The 20144-nt window shown below is 56.2% G+C and overlaps 1 protein-coding gene across 1 annotated transcript; it reads right to left on the bottom strand.

Annotated features, from left to right (window-relative positions):
- Nucleotides 1–5456: 5456 nt before the first annotated feature.
- On the bottom strand, nt 5457–16103 carry TMEM61 (transmembrane protein 61). Its single transcript, XM_043575081.1, has 4 exons — nt 16003–16103; nt 15538–15643; nt 11568–11917; nt 5457–5898 (listed from the first exon to the last, which is right to left on the bottom strand). The coding sequence occupies exons 2-4, from the start codon at nt 15550–15552 to the stop codon at nt 5577–5579; spliced, it is 687 nt and encodes a 228-aa protein (XP_043431016.1). The 5' UTR covers nt 15553–15643; nt 16003–16103; the 3' UTR covers nt 5457–5576.
- Between the last annotated feature and the right edge of the window lie 4041 nt (nt 16104–20144).

The raw sequence follows: 20144 nt of genomic DNA, 5'->3' as shown, positions 1-20144 counted from the left end.
CAGGACCAGCGCGACCGCCAGGCCTGGCTTCCCTGGGTTCCTCGTTCCTTTCTCATACCCTGTGCTCCCCTACACCTGCTTACAAAGAGCTGTCCCCTAGAAAGTCTCTGTGCATTAATGCCCCTGTAGGGTGTGAATGACTGACACCCTGACCTAGGAAGATGCCTTAATTCTAAGAATGGCATTTTTTAAATGTTTGAGAGAGAGTGAGAGAGAGAGAGAGACAGAGAGCACACGTGGGGGAGGGGCAGAGAGAGAGAGGGAGACGCAGAATCCGAAGCGGGCTCCAGGCTCCGAGCTGTCGGCACCGAGCCCTACGTGGGGCTCCAACCCACGAACCGTGAGATCATGACCTGAGCCAAAGTCCGATGCTTAACCGACTGAGCCACCAGGCGCCCCTAAGAATGGCATTCTCGTGTTGGGGTGTCAGTCCTGGGAACAGGCTGATGGGACACATCAGATTCCTTCATGGGACTATATGGAAACAAAGGCCATCGGGATCTCTGAAAGAAAATGGTAACTTGTAGTTTTTAACAGGGTTGAGTTGCCACCGCGGGACACAAGGCTTTCAGATGGCGTTGTGACTTAGTAGGGTTGGGGGGGGGGAGGAGGGGGTTCTGTTTGTTGTCACCACCTTCTCCCTCCTCCCCATCTTGAGCTGTGCTCGCTCCGGGGCACCACACCTGCGCTCCCACCCTCTTCCTGGTGCTATGGCTTGCAAACGCTTTTTCCAGGGGAGGCTTGGTGGTGGGGAGAGGAAAAGGGGAGGGAGAGGGGGAGGGATCCCCTGTAATAGACCCTCACAGTGAGAGGTTGCTGAGGGGTCAAGAAAGGCTGAGAGTCGCCTGGTCACATCCAAGTTTGACTCCCCAGGTGAACTTGGGCTGGTGGCTCCACTCTGGACTTGAGACTTGTCACCTGAACACCACAGGTGGTTATCAGGCCACCTCCTAGGTACTGTGCAAGGAAGTGACCTAATGGAGGAACAAGCGCTTTGTAATCTGATTATCAACCTGGCCGGACCCTCCAGGGCAGTACTATTATCATCTTAAAGAGGCTCAGAGAACGGAAGCGACAAGCGCCCTTCCCAGAAGAGGGACTTCAGCCCGTGCGGGCAGGTCCTGGCGCAGACAGGCAGGGAGTGGATCTGCGTGGTCGCGGTCCAGCAGGAGCCTCTCGCGCCCCCTGGTGGCCGTCGTAGCACCCGGTCTGCAAGACGCTCACGGTCCGGGCAATCAGGCCTTCTCTGCCCCTCAGCCCACGTTATCGTGCCCGTTTCACAGGCGAGGAAACTGAGCCTGGGGAGTGGCAGGGACTGGCCAATATCTCCCTAAACTGGGTCGGTGGCTAAACGAGGACCGGGACCCGTGCAGCCCCAGCCCCAGTCCCAGTATAGATGAATCTGGTCCTTAGACTTTCAGGGAAAGCCTCCCAAGTCGCCAGAGCATTTTCCTCTGCGCCCCACCTTTTAGTTCCTCGCCATGATGCAGCCTCCTTTCCCCCTTTTCTCTCTTAAAAAAAAGGGGGGGTGGAGCGACAAGAAAGCTCTGGGACAAGTACGTGGTCAGTACAATGGGTCTGATGTCACCTCTTCCACAGAGCCGCGGTGACGGTTCACTGGGAACATGTTTGTCCGGAGCGTTGGAAACGTTCGGCCCTCCGTGCTTCCCGCTCCCCTCCCACCTGCCGGTGGCCTTCACCCTCCTCCCAACCTCGAGGTCGTGGGAGCAGCGGTTCAGAGGTCTGTCATCTTCCAGCAGAGGGCGCGCTAACCGCTGTTTCCTTCCTCTAGGATGCATTCAGGATCCTCTGGAAAACCTCGGAGGCGTGCGGGGGGAGGGCAGATCACACCCATTTGACAGATACAGAAACTGAGGCTCATGGAGGCAACACCTGTAAATAGCAGAGCCAAGAATTCAAACCAGGTCCCCAGTCAGTCTCTTGCTAAGCACCTACTACACACGCTCTGTGAAGTGTGAGGGAGGCGCTCTGATAAATACGGGCTTTCAGAGAGTGATGGTGCTTGGTCCTACCTTCGGGGGCACAGTAAGATAAAGGCTCTGAGACGTGGGTGAGGTCCAGTATATGCACAAAGCAGAGTGAGGGATAGACTGGCGGGGGGGGGGGGCGGCGCTGGGGAGGTGGGAGGAATGAAGGGACAGATTCGTAGAAGGGATCCTTGAGAAGTCATTTGGAGTTCTGTCAGGGCAGGAAAGGCAGTTCCGACAAGGAGATCAGCAAGTGCAAAGGCCTGGGGGCAAGCAAGCACTGACACATGGCTGGAGCCAAAACTCTAAGTGCCATGCACCTCCCCCCACCCCTCCACTCCCCAGCCTCCTCAGACCCGCCCCTCCCAAGTCGACTCCATCCTTCCAGCATTATTCAGGCCATCACCTGGATATCCTGGCCAGCATCCTTACCTCCCCTCTCACATCCGCATCCTGTTGGCCCTACCTCTAAGATGTAAGAATCCAATCACTTTTCACCCCCAACTGCTGCTCATCACTCAGGTCCCAGCCCCCATCATCTCTGTCTCCCTAATCATCTCTGCTTCTACCCTTGCCCCCCGAAGTCTCTTTTCAACCCAAAGGCCAGGTCAGACCATGTCACTGCTCTGCTCAGAACCCTGGAAGGGGGCCCCGTTTTATCAGAGTAAATGCCAGAGACCTCAAAATGGCCCCCAGGCCCTGGATAATTTGCCCGTGCCGCCCACCCCCTCTGCCCTCTGAGCCCATCTCCTGCCCTGCCCCCTCTCACTGGACCCCAGCGCCCTGGCTCCGTGCTTTTCTCAGGACACAAGGCACCCCAAGGCCTTTGCACCTGCTGTTCCTTCTGCCTGCAAAACTCTTCCTCCAGACACTTGCATGCCCCCCCCCGCCCCGCCCCGCCGCCGAGGTGTTCCCTGTCCTCTCTACCAATTTACTTTTCTCCATAGTACTCGTCCCCATCTATCATGCTATATACATTATTTATTTGTCTTGTCTCTTGTCTCTTTGCTTTGTGCACTGTTGTATCCCCAGAGGCTAGAACCGGCTAGGCTCTCCCCTGATATTGGGGAAGGGAGGGATGGGTAGAAGTTCCAGCAGAGAGGGAGGCCAGAGAGGGAAGCACGGGCAGGGGGCCTCCTGGGGTCATGCCAAGGTATCTGACATCTCTGAGAGGCCAACGTGGGGTCTCTAAAGGGGGTACGCAGGGGAGGGTAACATGGATTAGATTTTAATTCGACAATTATTCTCTGGTTCCAAAAACAGGTTGGAAGAAGCAAAACAGCGTGGTGGAAGAGAGGAGCAGTTGCCAGGCTCTAGCAGAAGCCTAGGGAGACGAAAATTAAAGCGAACAATTGTTAGGAGCGATTAGTTGCTGAGGGTGGGGGCCAGGGGGTAGCTAGGGAGTTTCCTACTGGAAAATTTAGGACCGATTTGAGGTGGCGTGCTTCAGGCGGCAGGGTGACCAGCCAGCCCAGAGGGAAACAGAAGCCTGGGAGGAGCCCAGGGACAGCTTGGGAGGGGCCTGATGTCCCAGGCCCGGCGGCAGCACCACATATAAACCCTGAGTGGTGGGTGAAGAAACCAGACGGCTGCATCCAGGAGGCAAGAGTCCAGGAAGCAAGCTGGTGCCTACTGGGGGCTGTGGGAGTGGCAGACCCAGCCTCACGGGGCTCCCCCGTCCTGCACCCTGCCGGAGGGTCCCCAGTTGACAGGCCACTGTGGCTCAGAAGGGGACGGTGGCTTGCCTCGCAAGGAGACTGGCTCTGTGGTCTGGCTCGGCCTCCAAGACACTGGTGACCTTGAACAAGTCACTGCTCCTAGTGGGGGCTCTTACCGATAAGCCCCGCCCACCCCTGCCGCCTCCAGCTCCCGCTGCCGGCTTCCTGACCCATCTGGTAGGCGAGACTCCTCGGTTTGGGGGAAGGAGGGAATCTGGGCTCTGTGTCCAGAGCCCTGCGTCCCCTGGGCTCTGGGGTCCCAGCCTGGGACCCCATTAACTCCTTAGGAATTGCAGAGATCTGATAAATCCCCCTTCCCCATCCTCATGATACGTGTGGGACTCTGAAGAGTGTGTGTGTGTGTGTGTGTGTGTGTAACCAGCTCAGCATCACACAGGAAGGGGAGGGTGGAGGCGGGATTCCAATGTATGTCTCCACAATAGTGGGAAGGGTCGGGGCAGACGGGAGAGAAGGAGAGGAAGGGAAGGAGGCAGGAGTTGGTGATGGGGAGGGAGAACATTACAGAAGAGCCACAAGATCTGGCTCGCGTGGCTGAGAGGGCCCAAGAATGAGAACAGTAGCGACATCTATCCCTTCGGTCCGCCGGCGAATGTTTGCTGAGCACCTCCACGTGCCAGCCGTTTCTAGGCCTCAGGGACACCAAGGTAAAGGAAAGAAATACCTCTGTTCTAGCAGAGTTTCCTGGTGGAGAGAAACATACAATAAACAAAGAAACGAGAACCAATTTTAAAAGGGAAGCTGTTAAACGGTGACAGGCGTTATTTAAACAATAGAGCGGGGGCTGGGGGCTTCTGTGTTACTGGAGTGCTTAAGGAGTTCACGGGAAGGGGGGCACAGAGGGATGGGAGGGAGGTGAGGAGTGGGCTGTGGGGAAAAGCTTCTGGAGAGGGAGAAGGCAAGTGCAAGGACCCTCTGCAGCCAGAGCAGGGGCTCAGTTTCCTTGCCTGCTAAATGGGAACACCACCTGTAGCAGGGCAGCCTTGATGATGTGAAAGAATGGCATACAGTCAGCCCCCAGGGAATGCTGCCCCTGTCCAGCTGACTGAGCCCCGGGGCTTGCTGTGTGACCCTGGGAAGGCTACTTAACCTCTCGGAGCTGGCTTTCTCAGCTGGCGAATGGGGGGGAGGTAGAAATGAAGGATGCAGAATGGAGCTGGGAAGAAAATAGACATTTCTGCCATGATCTGGAAAGCAAGGGTAGGTAATGAGCTCCCTGTCCCAGGAGGTATGGGAGCAGAGACCAATTGTGCGCTAATCGACACCTGCCATGGGGTTAAGACGCGCACTTGTTATTTGATGCGTTAGTACTGAGCCTACAGGGTCAACGCGAGCTCACAACGCCAGCTGCTACCGTCTCGTTTATCTGTCACAACCCAGCTCCTCGGGCAGGGGCCGACGCCTCTGTCATTCCCAATTCCCATCGTATACATGAGGAAACCAAGGCAGAGAGGGCAAAGCCACTCATTCAAGGTCACTCAACCGGCACGCGGTGGAACCCATGCCCAGGCGGTCTGAATTCAGAGCCCACATTCTTCTGATCACAAACTCAGTGTGTGGCCCGAGGGCCCCCACTTCCTCATCTGCACAACAAAATCTCCCGGCTGCTAGCTATCTGAATGAGCCATCTCTGACATTCTGGCTGGGTCCCCCCATGACTTGCAGCCCCACCAGCATCGTGTGCAGCAGAAAAACCACCCAGCTGGGCCCAGACAACCCACGGAGTCGCGAGAGAGAATAATAAAATGGATTTATTTTAAGCCGTTTGTTACACAGCCGTAGGTCGATAAAACAGCATTCAGCGACAAACATTTGCTGGGCGCCTTCTGGGTACCAGGCACTGTATTATGCACTAGAAGCTCATCTGTCTCCAGCTTTGGAGTGTGCCTCCCCCCACTGTCGTCTGAGCCGGGCCTGGGCAGGAGCACGCGGTGGCGGGGACTGTCTCTCCAGAGAGGCCGTTGACAGCACTGATGATGCTCTCGTAGCTGGGCGGTGGCAAGGGGGGCTGGGTCCCACGCAGGGCATCCCCGGAGGCACAGTCCTTCGGGCTTTCTTCCACGGGGTACGCAGGGGTTGTCGGGGGCCCCTCGGCAGGTGGCGTCGGGGGCCCCTCGGCAAGTGGCCAGCCCACGGCCTCCTCGTAAGTGGGGATGCCAACCGCCTTTGGGATCCTGCGGGACAGAAGAAGAGAGGCTGTAGCAGGGGCAAGGGCAAACGTACTGCACGCCAGGGAAAGAGCAAGGGAGGCTGGGGCTGGGGAAGACTTCACGCCCTGTCCAAACCCGTTGTGGGCCCCAGGTACACACTCAGAGCTTGGAATGAGTCAGCTCTGCCAACCGCAGCCCTCCCGCTCTGCCCTCCCCATCCTGTGAGTTCCCCACACGCGCTAGCTCGCTGCAACTCCTCAGTTCTCTCTGCCGGGAAGGTCCATCCTCCCCCACCCCCCTCCCTGCTGGCCCATCCCCACTTGTCCTTTGAGGCTCTTCTGGGAAGCTTTCTTGACTGGTCCCCCCTCTCCGCGCAAAGCTCTCGCTCCCTGCTCTGGGCTCCCAGAGGGCTCTTCCCCAACACTGCATTGACCCTACCAGGTCCCCTAGGTCATCCCTGAGGGTAAGGATGGACTTTGAGCATCCATGGGCTGAGGGCAGGTGCCTGGGGATGTTTGTGGAAAGAAGGATGGCTCATCGGCAGAAAGACTTCTAGCTTATTGTAATAATCCCTTGCAAGATCCGGAGTTGTAGATACTCCAGGCGGGATGGGAGACATCGATTCTCCTGCCCATCTGGATGCTTGAGGCCCCAATATGGCAAGTCTGCGAAGTGATTACTTCCACTTGCATACCTCCAGAGATGGAGAGCTCACTACCTACCAGGTCAACCACATCCATCTCTAAACAGCCTGGCTTTCCTGTGACTTGCCCTACCTCCAACAAATGAATGACCCCGCAGGGACTTGAGGCACAGACCAGGTCTTCTGTGGCTTCTGTGACCGGCCCCCACAGGTTAGATTCAAAAAACAGGTTACCTGTATTCTAGCCTCAATGCTGATGGGAACGAGGCTGACCCTCAGTCCTCTCAGAACCCTGGCGGGTCACCTCTGGGGAGGTGGTGCTTCTTTCCCTTCCCAGGACCCCAGGGGACAGGAGTGTCATTGATCCCACGTCTGAGCTGATTCCCCTTTGGGGATGATCCTGCCAGATACAGGAGCTGACCAAGTGACCTTGAAGGTCGCTTCTCGCACCAAGTGGCTGAAGGGCTGGTTATGAGTCTGGGCTGTGGCTAGTTCAACTCTCTGCTATGCCACATTCTTGGTGGTAGATCATGGGTCAGTAACTCCATTAATCTGAGCCTCAGTTTCCCCATCTATACAATGAGGACAGCAAGGGCACCTACCTCCCAGGACTTTATGAAGATTAATTGAGATAATACAGGGGAAGGGGCACTTAGCACATGTTTCGTGAACAGGAGCTGATAACAAAATCTCAAAAGTCTCTGCGAGGAAGGGGTGTGGGGGACAAAAGTTATCATAGATCACCCGCACAGTAAGTGCCATACAGGCTATCGCTTGCCCAGAGTTATCAGTCTGGAGCTGGTGGGGAAGCAGTTCAATGCATACCATGGGTTCTGCCAGTGTAGACAGGGGAGGGGCTGATGGCAGGAGGCTGGCCCCGAGGCGGCGGGGGGGGGGGAGGTCAGAGGAGGTAGTGGAGGGAACTTCACTCCAGGGGCTGGTAGGGGGCAGTGCTGGGTACCTGCTCTCACCCCTCACTTGAGAATCCCCCCCCCCCACCCCCGGGGACATGGCCCTTCTCTGGACAGCGTGTCTTCTCAGCCCGAGCCAACCGCAGCCCTCAGAGTGACCCACTGGGGAGGCAGGCTCGCTGCTCCAGTCATAGAGTCATGGAGTAGGCTGGTGGGGAGCTCAGGGTTAACCCCCAGCCTGCATGCCAATCTGATAGAGGGCACCGGCCGGGAGCCAGATCTGGGCTCCGCATCCAGTGCTGTGACACATCTCTCCCACAGACCCTCCTCCTCTGGAAGGCAGCCCGGGAGCCCTGCTACTGAGGGAGCTGATAAGGGGTCTCAGTCTCCCCTCAGCTCCCAGCCTCCTTTGCACGTGAGGGCGGGCAAAGAATATTGCTTCTGGAGGCAAGCAGGCTAGACTCCACTGTCTCGGGCTGTGCCTTGTTCACATGGCCCCTCTGAGCCTCCTTCTCCTCATCTGTAAAATGGGGGTGAGAATTTTATAGATTCAGGGGAGGGGAAAATGGAAAAAGCTTTGACAGCACTCGGAAAAATGCCGGTATTCCAGCTTCCAGAGCCCTATGTCTCCCTCCCCTCCCGCATGCCCCAGCCACACCCCTGCCACTCCCTGGTTCCCCAAGCCCTGGAGATGCCAGACAGATTTGGGGTATGCCTGGGACCACCCCAGCAGGCAACAGCTGGCAGGGCAGGGCACAGATGCCAGGGAAGCTCACCCCACAGCAGGAAGTTTGCTTAGAGGGCAGACGTGGAGTGGCCCTCGTGCCACCTGCTGTCACGTAAGTAGCCGGCATGGCCCAGCCAGCCCCAAGTCCTATTCCTATGGTCCAGAGGCTGGGAACTGGGGGAACAGGAGGCCCCATGCAGAGCTGCCATGTCACACACACACACACACACACACACACACACGGGTGGTATATTCTGGATACGGCGCCCTGCAGGGGTGTGGGGTGGGCCCGCCGCTCTGGTCCCCAGGCCAGCAAGCTCCAGGGGAGGCTGGGGCTGGCCCCGGGGGGGCAGGAGGCCTGGGCCTGGCCTCGGCTCTGCCACCCTTCAGCTGAGTCAGGCAACCACAGTCGGGAAAGGGAAAGGGACAAGGACGGAATACTATTCGCCCAACGTGTAAGCTCCCTAAACGTGTTCAGGACAACCCTGGGGGCTCAGCTCTCAGGCACAGGACAGATGAGTAAAGGCCAAGCATCAACCAAGCAGCAGAGCCCCCAGTCCTAATTGCCAAGCTCAAGCCAACGGCACCTATCACCCTTCTTCCCATCCCAGCCCTGAATCTCCCCACACCTTAGCGCCGTCCTCTGTGAAACAGGCCTAATCCTAACGCTTAACTCCCAAGCCGTTGAGACTCAAATCAGGCAGCGGGCACTAGAGTGCACCGCAAGCTGTAAGGCATAGTCATACGCAGCCGCAAAGCTAAAGTGTGCACGAACTTTGCCAGGCATACACTTCCCCATCTATCACCTCATCTGAGCCTAACAGCAATCTCAGGAGAAAGTTCTGGCACGGCCACATGACAGAGGAAGAATTAGATATGGTTCGGAGAGTCTAAGTAACACGCTCAAGGGCGCACAGCTTAGAAAAGAGCTGACACTGACACCCTCACGTCTGAATAGACCCGTGCTTTTTCTTTTAAATTTTTTTTTTTAACGTTTATTTATTTTTGAGACGGAGAGAGACAGAGCATGAACGGGGGAGGGTCAGAGAGAGATAGGGAGACACAGAACCTGAAACAGGCTCCAGGCTCTGAGCCCTCAGCACAGAGCCCGACGCGGGGCTTGAACTCATGAACCGCGAGATCATGACCTGAGCCGAAGTCGGACGCTTAACCGACCGGGCCACCCAGGCGCCCCGACCCGTGCTTTTTCTGCTATACTCACTGAGGACAGGGGCCCTGGGAGGCCTCCTGTCCAACCACCAGCGGGGCCAGATGCGGGGCTCACCAGCAGCAAGGCTGGGCTGTGTCAGCTTTCGGGGACAAGAAAGGGGCATGAACAGAAGCAGCCTCCCCGACATCCAGCCATCCTAGTTCTGAACCTAAGACTTGGGTCTCTGAACCTGATGGGCCATGAGCACCCGCCCGAGTAGGCTTCTTCCCCAGCCCTGCTGGGAATGAAATCCAACTGGCCCCACCTGACAGACGCTACGGTGGCCCAGACCCTGTTGAGTCAACACGGCTGTGTGTACAGACAACACCCGCCCCCAGCAGTCCGGCCAGGCTAGGAGGGCGAGCAGGGACAGGTTACAGTTGCAGCACCCTGAGGCCTGGCCTGGTTCCCCTCCAGTCACCCACCACCTCGCTGTGTGACCAGGTAGGTCATTGGTCTCTCTGAGACCCGGGCTTCTCATCTGAGACGTGAGGGGACTGGCTGGAGGCCCTGCCCTTCCCTCTCTCACAGTTGGGTCAAACCAAGGCCAGACCATTGTACCAAATGGCCCCTGGTGAATACTCTATTGTCTCTGACCCCAGGGAATCGCAGGCCAGTAGCAGGAAGAATTTGTTACATTCTTTAACTCGCAATACTGTTTTTCCCTCTCCCCAAGGGAAGAAAGGTGTCCAGGTCCCAGGCCAGCTCCCTAGTGTCTGACTTAGCCCCTAACACACACAAGCTTTGCAGCCAGCGGGCTCTGCCACTTTTTAGCTGTGTAACCTTCACCTTCTTCTTCCATAAACGGCAACAGAAATTCTTACCTTGCAGGCAGACAAGACCCGGGATGCATGCGGGCCGCCCAATATGGAGGCACTGCCCATGCTTGACTGAATGAATACGTATTTAACAAGTGCACACATAATGCATCATTTTCTCCCCCAGGTAAAAAAAAAAAAAAAAAAAAGAGCTCTTGGTGTCTTGGTGATGCTCTGTAGATGTATATAATACAGAGATACATACAGAGCAGACAAATATGCAATATATCTGTGGTATGAAAATTTCATGGAGGGGGTGTGGGTAAGAAAAAATGCCAGGGCGCCTGGGTGGCTCAGTCAGTTAAGGGTCAGACTCCTGATCTTGGCTTAGGTCATGATCTCACAGTTCGCAGGTTCTAGCCCCGCGTCGGGCTCTGCACTGACAGCACGGGGCCTGGAGACTGCTTGGGATTCTCTCCCTCCCTCCCTCTTTGCCTCTCCCCGGCTCGCTCGCACTCTCTCTCTCTCTCTCTCTCTCTCTCAAAACAAACAAATAAATAAAAAAACATTGAAAAAAAATGCCTCAAAGGCTCCTTTTAGGAGGGAGAGACAATTTTAAAAAGGTTGAGAAATACGGTCTTAATGCAAGATTTTGTCTCCACCCCCAACCCACCCCGGAGCCTTTGCACATGCTCTTTGGCCCGTCCCAACCGCGTCTCTACATTATCCACTTCAGGAACAGCTGACACTTCCTGTGCACCTACTGTGTGCCAGGCACCGGGCTACGTTCTACACAGACATCATCCCATTGGATTCTCCCCCATGTCCCCTGAGCTAGGGAGCAGTGAGGGTGCAGACTCAGTTCAAGTCCCGACTCACACACACGTTAGCTGGGTGTCCTTGGGCAAGTTAGTTAATGTCTTGGCACGTTGGGCTCCTCATCTATAGATGGAGTTAATAACAGTCCCTACTTCAGAGAGCTGCTGGGAAAACAAAATGAGTACATATATGAAAAGCACTTAGCACAGTGTCCCGCAGATGGTAAGTGCAGGTATTTGCTATTATTGTGCTATTCTTACTCCTGTCTTATTTCAGATGAGGAAGTTGAGGCTCGGTAGGGTTGTACAATCTACTTGAAGTCCTACTTGCTAGTTAGTGATAGAACCAGGAGAGGATTCCAGGAGGTTTACCCCTGGGCCTGGGCTCTTAACCCCTCTGCTACTCTGCCCTGTATGTACCATGCTGAGCTCAACTGCCACCTCCTCCACGAAGCCTTCCTGGATTTCTCCATGTCTCTACAGGACCCTGTCCGTCCCTCTCTGACAGCTCTAACCACCCTGGTTTGTCCAAGTCTGTCAAAGGGCTTGAAACCCCTCCAGGACTCTGCTGATGCCAGTGCTTTATCCACCACTCCCGCCCATCACCTCCACCCTGCCCTGCTGACCTGTAGCTCTCCTTCTCCGAGGGCTCCACAGTGAGGTAGTACAGGTCTCTGGAGAGGTGATATGGGTCCCATCGGGGAGGCCCCCGGGTGCTGGCCTTGATGGACCACAGCAAGCCGAAGAGTAGTAGCAGCCCGCCTGCACCGCAGCACAAGAAGCTGACGGACCTGAGCAGGGGACTGGGGGCCTGAGGCACCGGATGCCCCGTGGGAGGGGCCGGCTGGCCGGGCTGAGCACCTGCTTCTCCTTCACTCCACCAAGCAAAGCAGAGTGTCCCAGCTACCAGAAGCACCGTGCCGCTGACCGTCATGCAGTAATGGAGCGTGGAGGCCGCTCGGCTCACGTCACACGTCTGAACACAGAGAAGGGGAGACAGGAGGTAATGGGCCACGAGGCGGGCCTGCTGGGGTACTGCAGACCCACGTTTCAGTCCTCCCCTGTCTGAGGTCACGGTGCAACCTTGGAGAGGCCATTTGACTCCTCTGTGCCTCAGTTTCCTCATCTGTTAAACGGAGATGACACTCCCGACTTTGCAGGGCCGTTTCGAAGGCCACAGAGAATGTGTCTCAAGTTACCCAGCACCATGCCTGGGGCCCAGGAGCTCAGTAAGTGTGGCTATGTTCACTCTGGGCCTCTCGGGGCCTCATAGGTCCCATCAGCCTGGTGGGTAATGACTCCCACCCCCACCCCGTCGACTACAGGCTGGGAGGGAAGAGAGTGAACACCTGTTGAGTCCAGCAGGCCTTCAGGGTCGAGACCCGCTGGTTCTGCATTGCCTCACCTCCCCTGGTCACAATCCCAAGAGGTGGAATTTGACAGAGGAAGGCACCGAAACCCAGGGCGGGTAAAGGAGCAAGAGTGAAGTCCCGAGTTGAAATGCACGACCTGAGGCACCTTTGTGCAAAAAGGTGTTCACCATGGCCTTATGGATAATGGTCCTAATTTGGAAAAAGTCTAAACGTCCAACTATAGGCAACCGGTGAATAAACCATGGCGTACCCTCTAGATGGGATGTTAACAACTCGTCTGAAAAAACAAGCTCAGTACAAATGCTTAACAACAGGGGAGACGTGTAGATCTTCCTTCTTTCAGCTTTTTTTTTTTTTTTTTTTTTTTTTGAGAGAGAGAGAATCTTCAGCAGGCTCCACACTCGGCACGAGCTGGAAGCAGGACTCGATCCCACGACCCTGGGATCATGACCTGAGCGGAAAAAACAGTCAGACGCTCGGGAGACTGAGCCACGCAGGCGCCCCTCTTTTTTCGGCTTCGTACGCCAAGGTACGCATAGGGTAGCATGTCAATCGGATAAGGAAAAAATGCGCAGGAAAAACGCAAACTGGGAGGAAAACTGGCCCCAGAGCATACAGACAGGAAGAGGCTGAAACCCACGTCCACGTTGTCCCCAAAGCCAATCTCTAGGCCATTGTACATGCTGTTCCCTCTGTCTGATAACTTGCCATTATCTGCCCTCAAGTCTCAGATTGGTCCTCACCCAAGAAGCCTTCACTTCAACACCAAGTGCCCCGGGCCTTCTTGCATCACAGCACTTCTCTGACTGTGCTCAGCCTCTCCTTTGCTTGTCCTCCCCACCAGCCAGGCACACTGAGGACAGGCCCATATTGGCCCCGTTCACTGCTGTATCCCCCAGTGCCTGGCACATAGTAGCTGCTCAATGAACATGTGTTGAAGAAATTCTCTTAAGTGAGGGAAGGCGTTACTGGGCAAACACTTGTTGCGTGAACAGCCTCCCTTACAGCTGGGAGGGGCTGGGACAAGGGAGGCGACACAGGAGTTCGGCAAATGCAACAGCCAGCCACGGAGTGGAGACCTGGCCTTGGTCCCCATTCTGCAGTTCTGGGGTAAGCTTACCAACCGCTCCGGGTCTGTTTCCTCACCCTTACAAAGGTCGGGTTCTTTAGCAGGCTGCTAGGAGAAGTTAGAGACACTGTCCTTTTCCAAAATCTGAGTCAGTGAAGCAGGGGGCTGGGGAACTCACAGACCTGAGACTTCAGGGATCAGGAATGCCTTCCAAATGAGGGCTTACCCGGCCAAATATGCTGCACCCAAACAATGCCCTGCTGTGTAGCTGCTAGCTCCTGGGAGAGCTGAGGGGCATCATGTTCAAGATACAGCAGGTGAAGCTTTAGACTTCAAAAGGGCATGTCGTCAATTCTGTTTAAAAACACATGTGTGTTGCGGGGGGTGGGGGTGGGGGGCGCCTGGGCGGCTCAGTCTGTTAAGCATCCAACTTCGGCTCAGGCCATGATCTTGCAGTTCGTGGGCTCGAGCCCTGTGTAGGGCTCTGTGCCGACAGCCTGGAGCCTTCTTCGGATTCTGTGTCTCCCTCTCTCTCTGCCCCTCCCCCGTTCTGGGTCTGTCTGTCTGTCTCTCTCTCTCAAAAATAAGCAAACATTTAAAAACACATACACGTGCGTGTACATGTGTACCTATGAGAGAGAATGTATACATGTAGCAGGGGTGCTCTAAGAGCGGACCCCAAATCTTCCTGAGCCCCCAGACCACCAGCAGCGTGTAGAAAAATGTCATCCGTAAATCACCTGCCGTTCTCTTCCTGTGAATCGGTCTGTGGGGCAAGTGCCTCCTGTCTCCATTATTGTGGGGGGAGGAGATGAACCCGACTCCTCCCTCTCCAAAGTTAGACAGCTACGAGAGGCTGTCGAGAGGGAGAGCTGCAGCAATCAGCTTGGAAAACCCACTTAAAACCCACAGCAGATCAGTAACAGTTCATAGCGCCTTGCCTGTATACCAAGGCCCCTCTTCACACTCCCCACAACCGAGGGGGGTGGGTAGGGCAGAGCGAGAAAATTCCTGCTTTGCAAATGAGGAGACCTAGCCCAGAAAGGTGGAGGACTCTGCCCAAAGCCAGAAATTGCTTTGCTTCTCAACCCTTGAAGAACTTGCTTCTGCACAGGGCAACTTCAGATGCCCTTAGACCTCTATAAAAGCAATAGTTGCTCGTTGTGAGAAAAAGAGAGGACCCCAGAAGTGAATAAAAATGCAACATATGAATCATCATTGCTTCCGCCCCTCAGGATGAACATGACCTGCATGTGAGACGTCCCCTTTCCATCTCTCCCTTGCCCTACGTACATGATGATGGAGGCGGCAGACGTGTGCTGGGCATTTACACGGGCTGGGCACCACCCCGCGCTTTATCGGTGCCCCCGACTGAATCCTTGCAACAGCCTCATGGAGCTTGGAGGGTGACAGCTTGCCTGGGGTCAGTGCCAAATTTGAACCCAATGCTGGGGACCTGGGGACCTCGTCCTGGGGACTCGTCTGTCCCCACCCAGGGCCCTCATTTCACATCCCCCCCCTTCAAGACCCAGTCCAAACACCACCTCCTCCCAGAGGCCCACCTGCTGCCGCCAGCCCCACCTCCCACCAGCCAGCGGAGGCCTATCCCTGCCTCCGATTTATCGCTCCCTCTAACTGCGGCCATTCCATGAGCCCTGTGACCTTGAAACTGCTCAGCATCTCTGAGCTCAAATTCTGCCTCTCAGGGAAGAGCAAGTGGTAAAGACGAGGCGGCAAGACAGCAAGCTGTAATGAAGCACGGTGATACAGAGCTGGACAAGGATGGACCCTGACTCTGACACTGTGCAATTTATCTAGCTTCTCCGTGCCTCAGCTCCCTCCTCTGTAAAATGGGCACCATTGCACTGTCTCTGCAACCAACAAGGGAACTCCAAGTGCCACCCTTCCGGAAGAGCTAAGCCATCTGAACAGGAAGTGGTCCAGACCATCCCCATCAACTTCTGGGTAAACTAAGGCCCTGACTGCCATGCTCAAGGCCACCCGGCCAGTTAGAACACAGGAAGAGGACCTGGGTGTCCACTCTGCACCGCCAAGCCACCGAAGTCAAGGTGAAGAGAGGGGGTCCAGGCAGGGTCAGCATTAGGAGGCGCTGAGATGCTCGGGAAGGAAGGAGAGGAGGAAGCTTATACCCACCTCAGATGAAGCCATCAGGCGGCAGGTGGTCAGGCGTGGTCCAGGCGCAGGGACCAGAGGGAGGTGCAATCCTGGGATGGCTGTCCCTCGGGTTTGCAGGAGGCGCCTGGAGTTAGGGAGCAGCCCTGTTGAAGGTCCCCTAGCCCGGTTTTCCGCGTTCCCCCGAAAGCCCCAAGGTCGGGCTCTCGGTCTGGTCCAAGGGTATCCGAATGCCCCCCCCCCCCCCCACCGCCCGCAGTCGCCGTGCGTCCCACCCGCTCCCTCCACCCCCTACGCGGTGCAGCGAGATGCCCAGCAGGCAGCACCCCACGCGTGCCCGCCCGGGGAGTGGGGGGGGGGGGCTGTGATCCCTGCAGGGGCTCTGCGAGCTGCAGGGGCGCTCTGGGGCGCCAGGCGTGTTCGGGGCCGGGCTTCGTCCTCCGCCCCCGACTCGGGCTCGAGCTGGGGGGGCACCTGCCGCCCCACCTCCCCTGCGATCCCAGTCCTCGCGTGCCGTCGGTCAGGCCAGTGACTCCGGGTGGCCGCTCTGGGAGCTCCAGGTGCCGCGCCTCGGCGCCGCCGGCCCCGCCCGACCTTAAAGCGACAGCGCGACCGGGGAGGGAGGGGTTAGGGTTTCTAGGCCGCGGGGAGCGCCGGGCAGGGGTGGCCACCATCGGGAGCTGGCTGTCCTCGCAGCCGTCCCGCCCCGCTGCCCCACTGGAGCGGGCTTGAGAGCCCAGACGGACTCCTCCCAGAGCCACCAAACCTCAGTCCCGGTCGAGAGGGCTCTAGGAGACCTGAGCCCATGCCTCCTCGCTCTCACTCTACAGGGAGGGAAACTGAGGCCCAAAGAGGGTTTACCGCATACTTCTTGGTAGTGACTGGCTTTTGCTTCTCAGCGCACTGAATCTGAGAGCAGGCCTCCCTCCAGGACCTCAGATCCTGAGGGGGAAGGCGTTCTCAGAAATAACGACTGGCATTTACACGCTTCCCCCGGTCCCTGCAGGAGGTGGCTGCCCTGGCCCTGAGAGGCTGGGGACACTGGGGCTTGGGAGCAGGGCCTCCCACCTGCTGTGTGACCTAACTTCTCTGCACCTTCTTCCTTCTGTGGCAAAGGAGGGCTGATGATTCCAACTCACAGGTCTTCCCGGACTGAATGCGTTAAGTGGGGCAGGTTAAGTGCTAGGCCATTTACCAAGTGCAGGCTAAAGGCGGTCTGGGGGGACAGGTGATTTAGGAGTCTGCAGGTCGGGTGAGGCGTATGGAGGTGTATGGAGTCTGACACCTGAGGGGGACACCTGAGGACTCCTAGCGTCAGGAATGGGGCGTCATGAGTGCAAAGCACGGGCAAAATCACAGGCTGGTTAAACCTCCACAGATCCATGTTGGTCAAAGAGAGCCAGCCCCTGGACTACCTGAGATCCTGGTTTCGCTTTTGTCTTTTCCTGCTGCTCCAACAAGCCAGGGGACTGGGCCACATTCCCCTCAGCCACAGCCAATGGTTCCCCACCAAACTGGTGGCGACCAACTGTCCTTCCAGCCCAGGGACACAGAAGGTCAGAGCAGCCTGTCCAGCTGGGATCTAAAGCTCAGAGAGGGGAAACTGCGGCCTCAGTCATACAGCAGGTCAGCAGCGGGGCCCAGGTCCCCGGTTCCTTCCCTCCTCGTCTCCAAGGAAATGCCACCCAAGAGCATTAGTGTTCTCTGAGCACAGACTCCTCTGACTGTGAGGTCCTTTTCATCTTGGCTGTGTGTGAGCCTCAGGAAGCTCGGGAGGCCTACAGAGAGTTGAGAAGCGGCTGACCTCAGACCAGAATCTCCTTCAGCTTTGCTGTTCTCAATCTGGAGGTGGGGACAAGCTGGTGGGGACCAAAGGCCCCCAGCAGCCCCCGTGGTGCCCTCACGGACTTGCTCCGAGGACAGAGATAAGAGGAGGAAGCTCCTCCTTGAAGCACCCTGCCCCACTCACTCCTGCAGGGGCAGGCGTCCATGCAGGGCGTGAGCCCCTCACTGATCAGGACACATCGACCCCGCCACTCCTCCGTCAGTAGGCCCGGGGGTATGTCACAAGTTGGTGAGGTGGAGGTCCCCACTTGGGGACACCCGTGACCCTGCTTAAACCTGAGTCCCCTGGCCCAGGCTGGACACCAGGCCCTGGAGTTGGACAGGTTGTGTTCTGTCCCGACTCAGCCACCTCCAGGCAAGAAGACCCTGGCCACATCCTTTTCTTGGACCTGCTGTTGCTTTATCTATAAAGTGGAGATCATGGCCCCTCCTTCCCAGGGTAGCTATGAGGGTTAATTAAGGCCTTATGCATAAGAAGCTGGCCTGGGCGCACTCTCACATGGCATCGTGGCTCTATTTGTGATTTTCTCCTAGCTGATGGTGACCTCCCCAAGGGCAGGGACCAGATGTGGCTGGGCTCAGGACCCAGCCAGGCCCAGCACCGCCGGGACCAGAGTGCTCGTAGACCCTTCCTGAGCAAGCAACCTCACACTTTCCTGGGCACCAGCTGGGCGACTCACAGGAGAAAATCGGTGACCAGCTTCTGCCTCAAGGGGGTGGAGAAGAGAGTTACCGCTTGTACCCACTTATCACATGTCACCGGCCATCTGCTTTTCCCATTAGCTGTCACCTCAGCTAAGTCATCGAGGTTGAGTGAGAATGCCAGGGTTACATAGCTAGTAAGTGAGGGGAGGCGGGTGGGGAGAGGGGGTGCTAAAACCCACATGGGTCTGAATCTTCTAGACCCATATGCACTTTTCCATTTTAGCCATATTGGCCCCTCCTCGGTTCCAATCAGGGCTGCTGCCAACACCTCTCACTGGCCTCTCTGCCCCTAGACTGTCTGCCCTTCATGCTGCGCCAGCCTGAGCCTCTAAACCAGCACCCCAACCAGTCCCTCCAGTCCCTCACCCACCTAAGACTTTCTGTGCTCCCCGGTCCTCTCAGAATGATGACCCCAGCTGCCGAGTATCCATTCCCCACCTCCATTCCCCGTGCTCCCCTCAGGCCACTCCTAAACTCATGGTCCAGGGTGTTCCAAGCACAATGCTGGACCTTTGCTACATCCGGTGAGCTTCACCTGATGAGCTCACACACTTCCTTTAAGACTCAGGTCACAGGTCACCTCCTCCGGGTGACTTTTCCTCCATGCCCCACAGCAGAACGATCTGGTCCCTCTCCCAAGCTCCTACAAGTCTGTAAAGTCCATCATTACCCTGAGCCCGCCGACACAAAACCACACGCCTTCCCTTCTTCCGTTCCAATGAAAAGAAATAGCTGGGGGCACCTGGGTGGCTCGGTTAAGCATCCAACTTCCGCTCAGGTCATGATCTCGCAGTCTGTGGGTTCTGCGCTGGGAGCCCGCATTGGGCTCCGCGCTGACAGCTCAGAGCCTGGAACCTGCTTGGGAGTCTGTGTCTCCCTCTCTCTGCCCCTCTCCTGCTTGTGCGCGCTCTCTCTCTCATTCTCTCCCTCTCACTCTCCCTCACAAATAAATAAACTTAAAAAAAAATAGTGGAGATTGCAGAGAATTTAGAATATATCAATAAGTTAGAAGAAATCAGGGGCGCCTGGGTGGCTCAGTCGGTTGTGTAAGACTTAGGCTCAGGTCATGATCTCGTGGTTTGTGAGTCCCAGCCCCGTGTCGGGCTCTGTGCTGACAGCTTAGAGCCTGGAACCTGCTTCCGATTCTGTGTCTCCTTCTCTCTCTGCCCCTCCCCTGCTTATGCTCTGTCTCTGTCTCAAAAATAAATAAACATTGAAACAAAAAAAAAACTTTAAAAAGAAATCAGGATATCTGCCTTCACAGATACAGAGCCCTGTAAGAGAAGAAAAACATTTCCCTGAGTGTAGCCTCATCTGCACAGGGTCTGCTCACTCTCTCACCCCTGCCCTCGCACTCTCACCTTTTCGAGCAGGCTGCTCTGGGGTCCATGGTCCCGGGCCACATTTGGAGAAGCAACGAGAAATAAGCACTGGAATCAGGCTTCTCAGGATTGTTACGAGGATTAAATGAGTTATTATATAATGTGCTTAGCAACAGCGCTTGGCTCATAGTGTTAGCAATAGTGGCTATTATTATTACTATTATTATTATTCTATCTGCACAAAGAAAGAAGCAGTGAGAGAATCCACCATCTTCTGGGAAGAGCATCCTCTTTCCCTCTTCCACCTCCTGCTTCTTGGCCTTTTCCAAGACCACCAACCACCTAGGGACAACCAGCCCCTGTGACATTATGACATAACGCTTTTCCAAAAGTGCACGTCTTACAAAAATCTGATCATGCATTGCATACCATTTTTAATAAGCTTCTGTTTTCATTTAACACAGTCTTATCTTGGATACCTTTCCACATGTCACTACACTCGCATCATTTGCTTACATGTCTCACTCACCTACAGACAGCATCTTGTGGGCAGGCATAGACATCTCATGTCCCGTGCCCACCCTTCTCCCCCACCCCGTGCCACCTCAAAGCTGGCACACCATAAGCCCACTGTGAGTGTGTGTCACGAACGGCATGGGATGTGCAATGGTGGGTTCTGTTCCCTGCCTACGAGCACAGCACATGTCCCTAGGGAGGGGAGAAGGCTCCCAGGGGATGCAGGTTCTGCCAGCAATG

Source organism: Prionailurus bengalensis, chromosome C1 (genome assembly GCF_016509475.1).
Source record: "Prionailurus bengalensis isolate Pbe53 chromosome C1, Fcat_Pben_1.1_paternal_pri, whole genome shotgun sequence".
NCBI classification, from domain to species: domain Eukaryota; kingdom Metazoa; phylum Chordata; class Mammalia; order Carnivora; family Felidae; genus Prionailurus; species Prionailurus bengalensis.
This window is presented reverse-complemented; position numbering and strand designations above follow the sequence as displayed.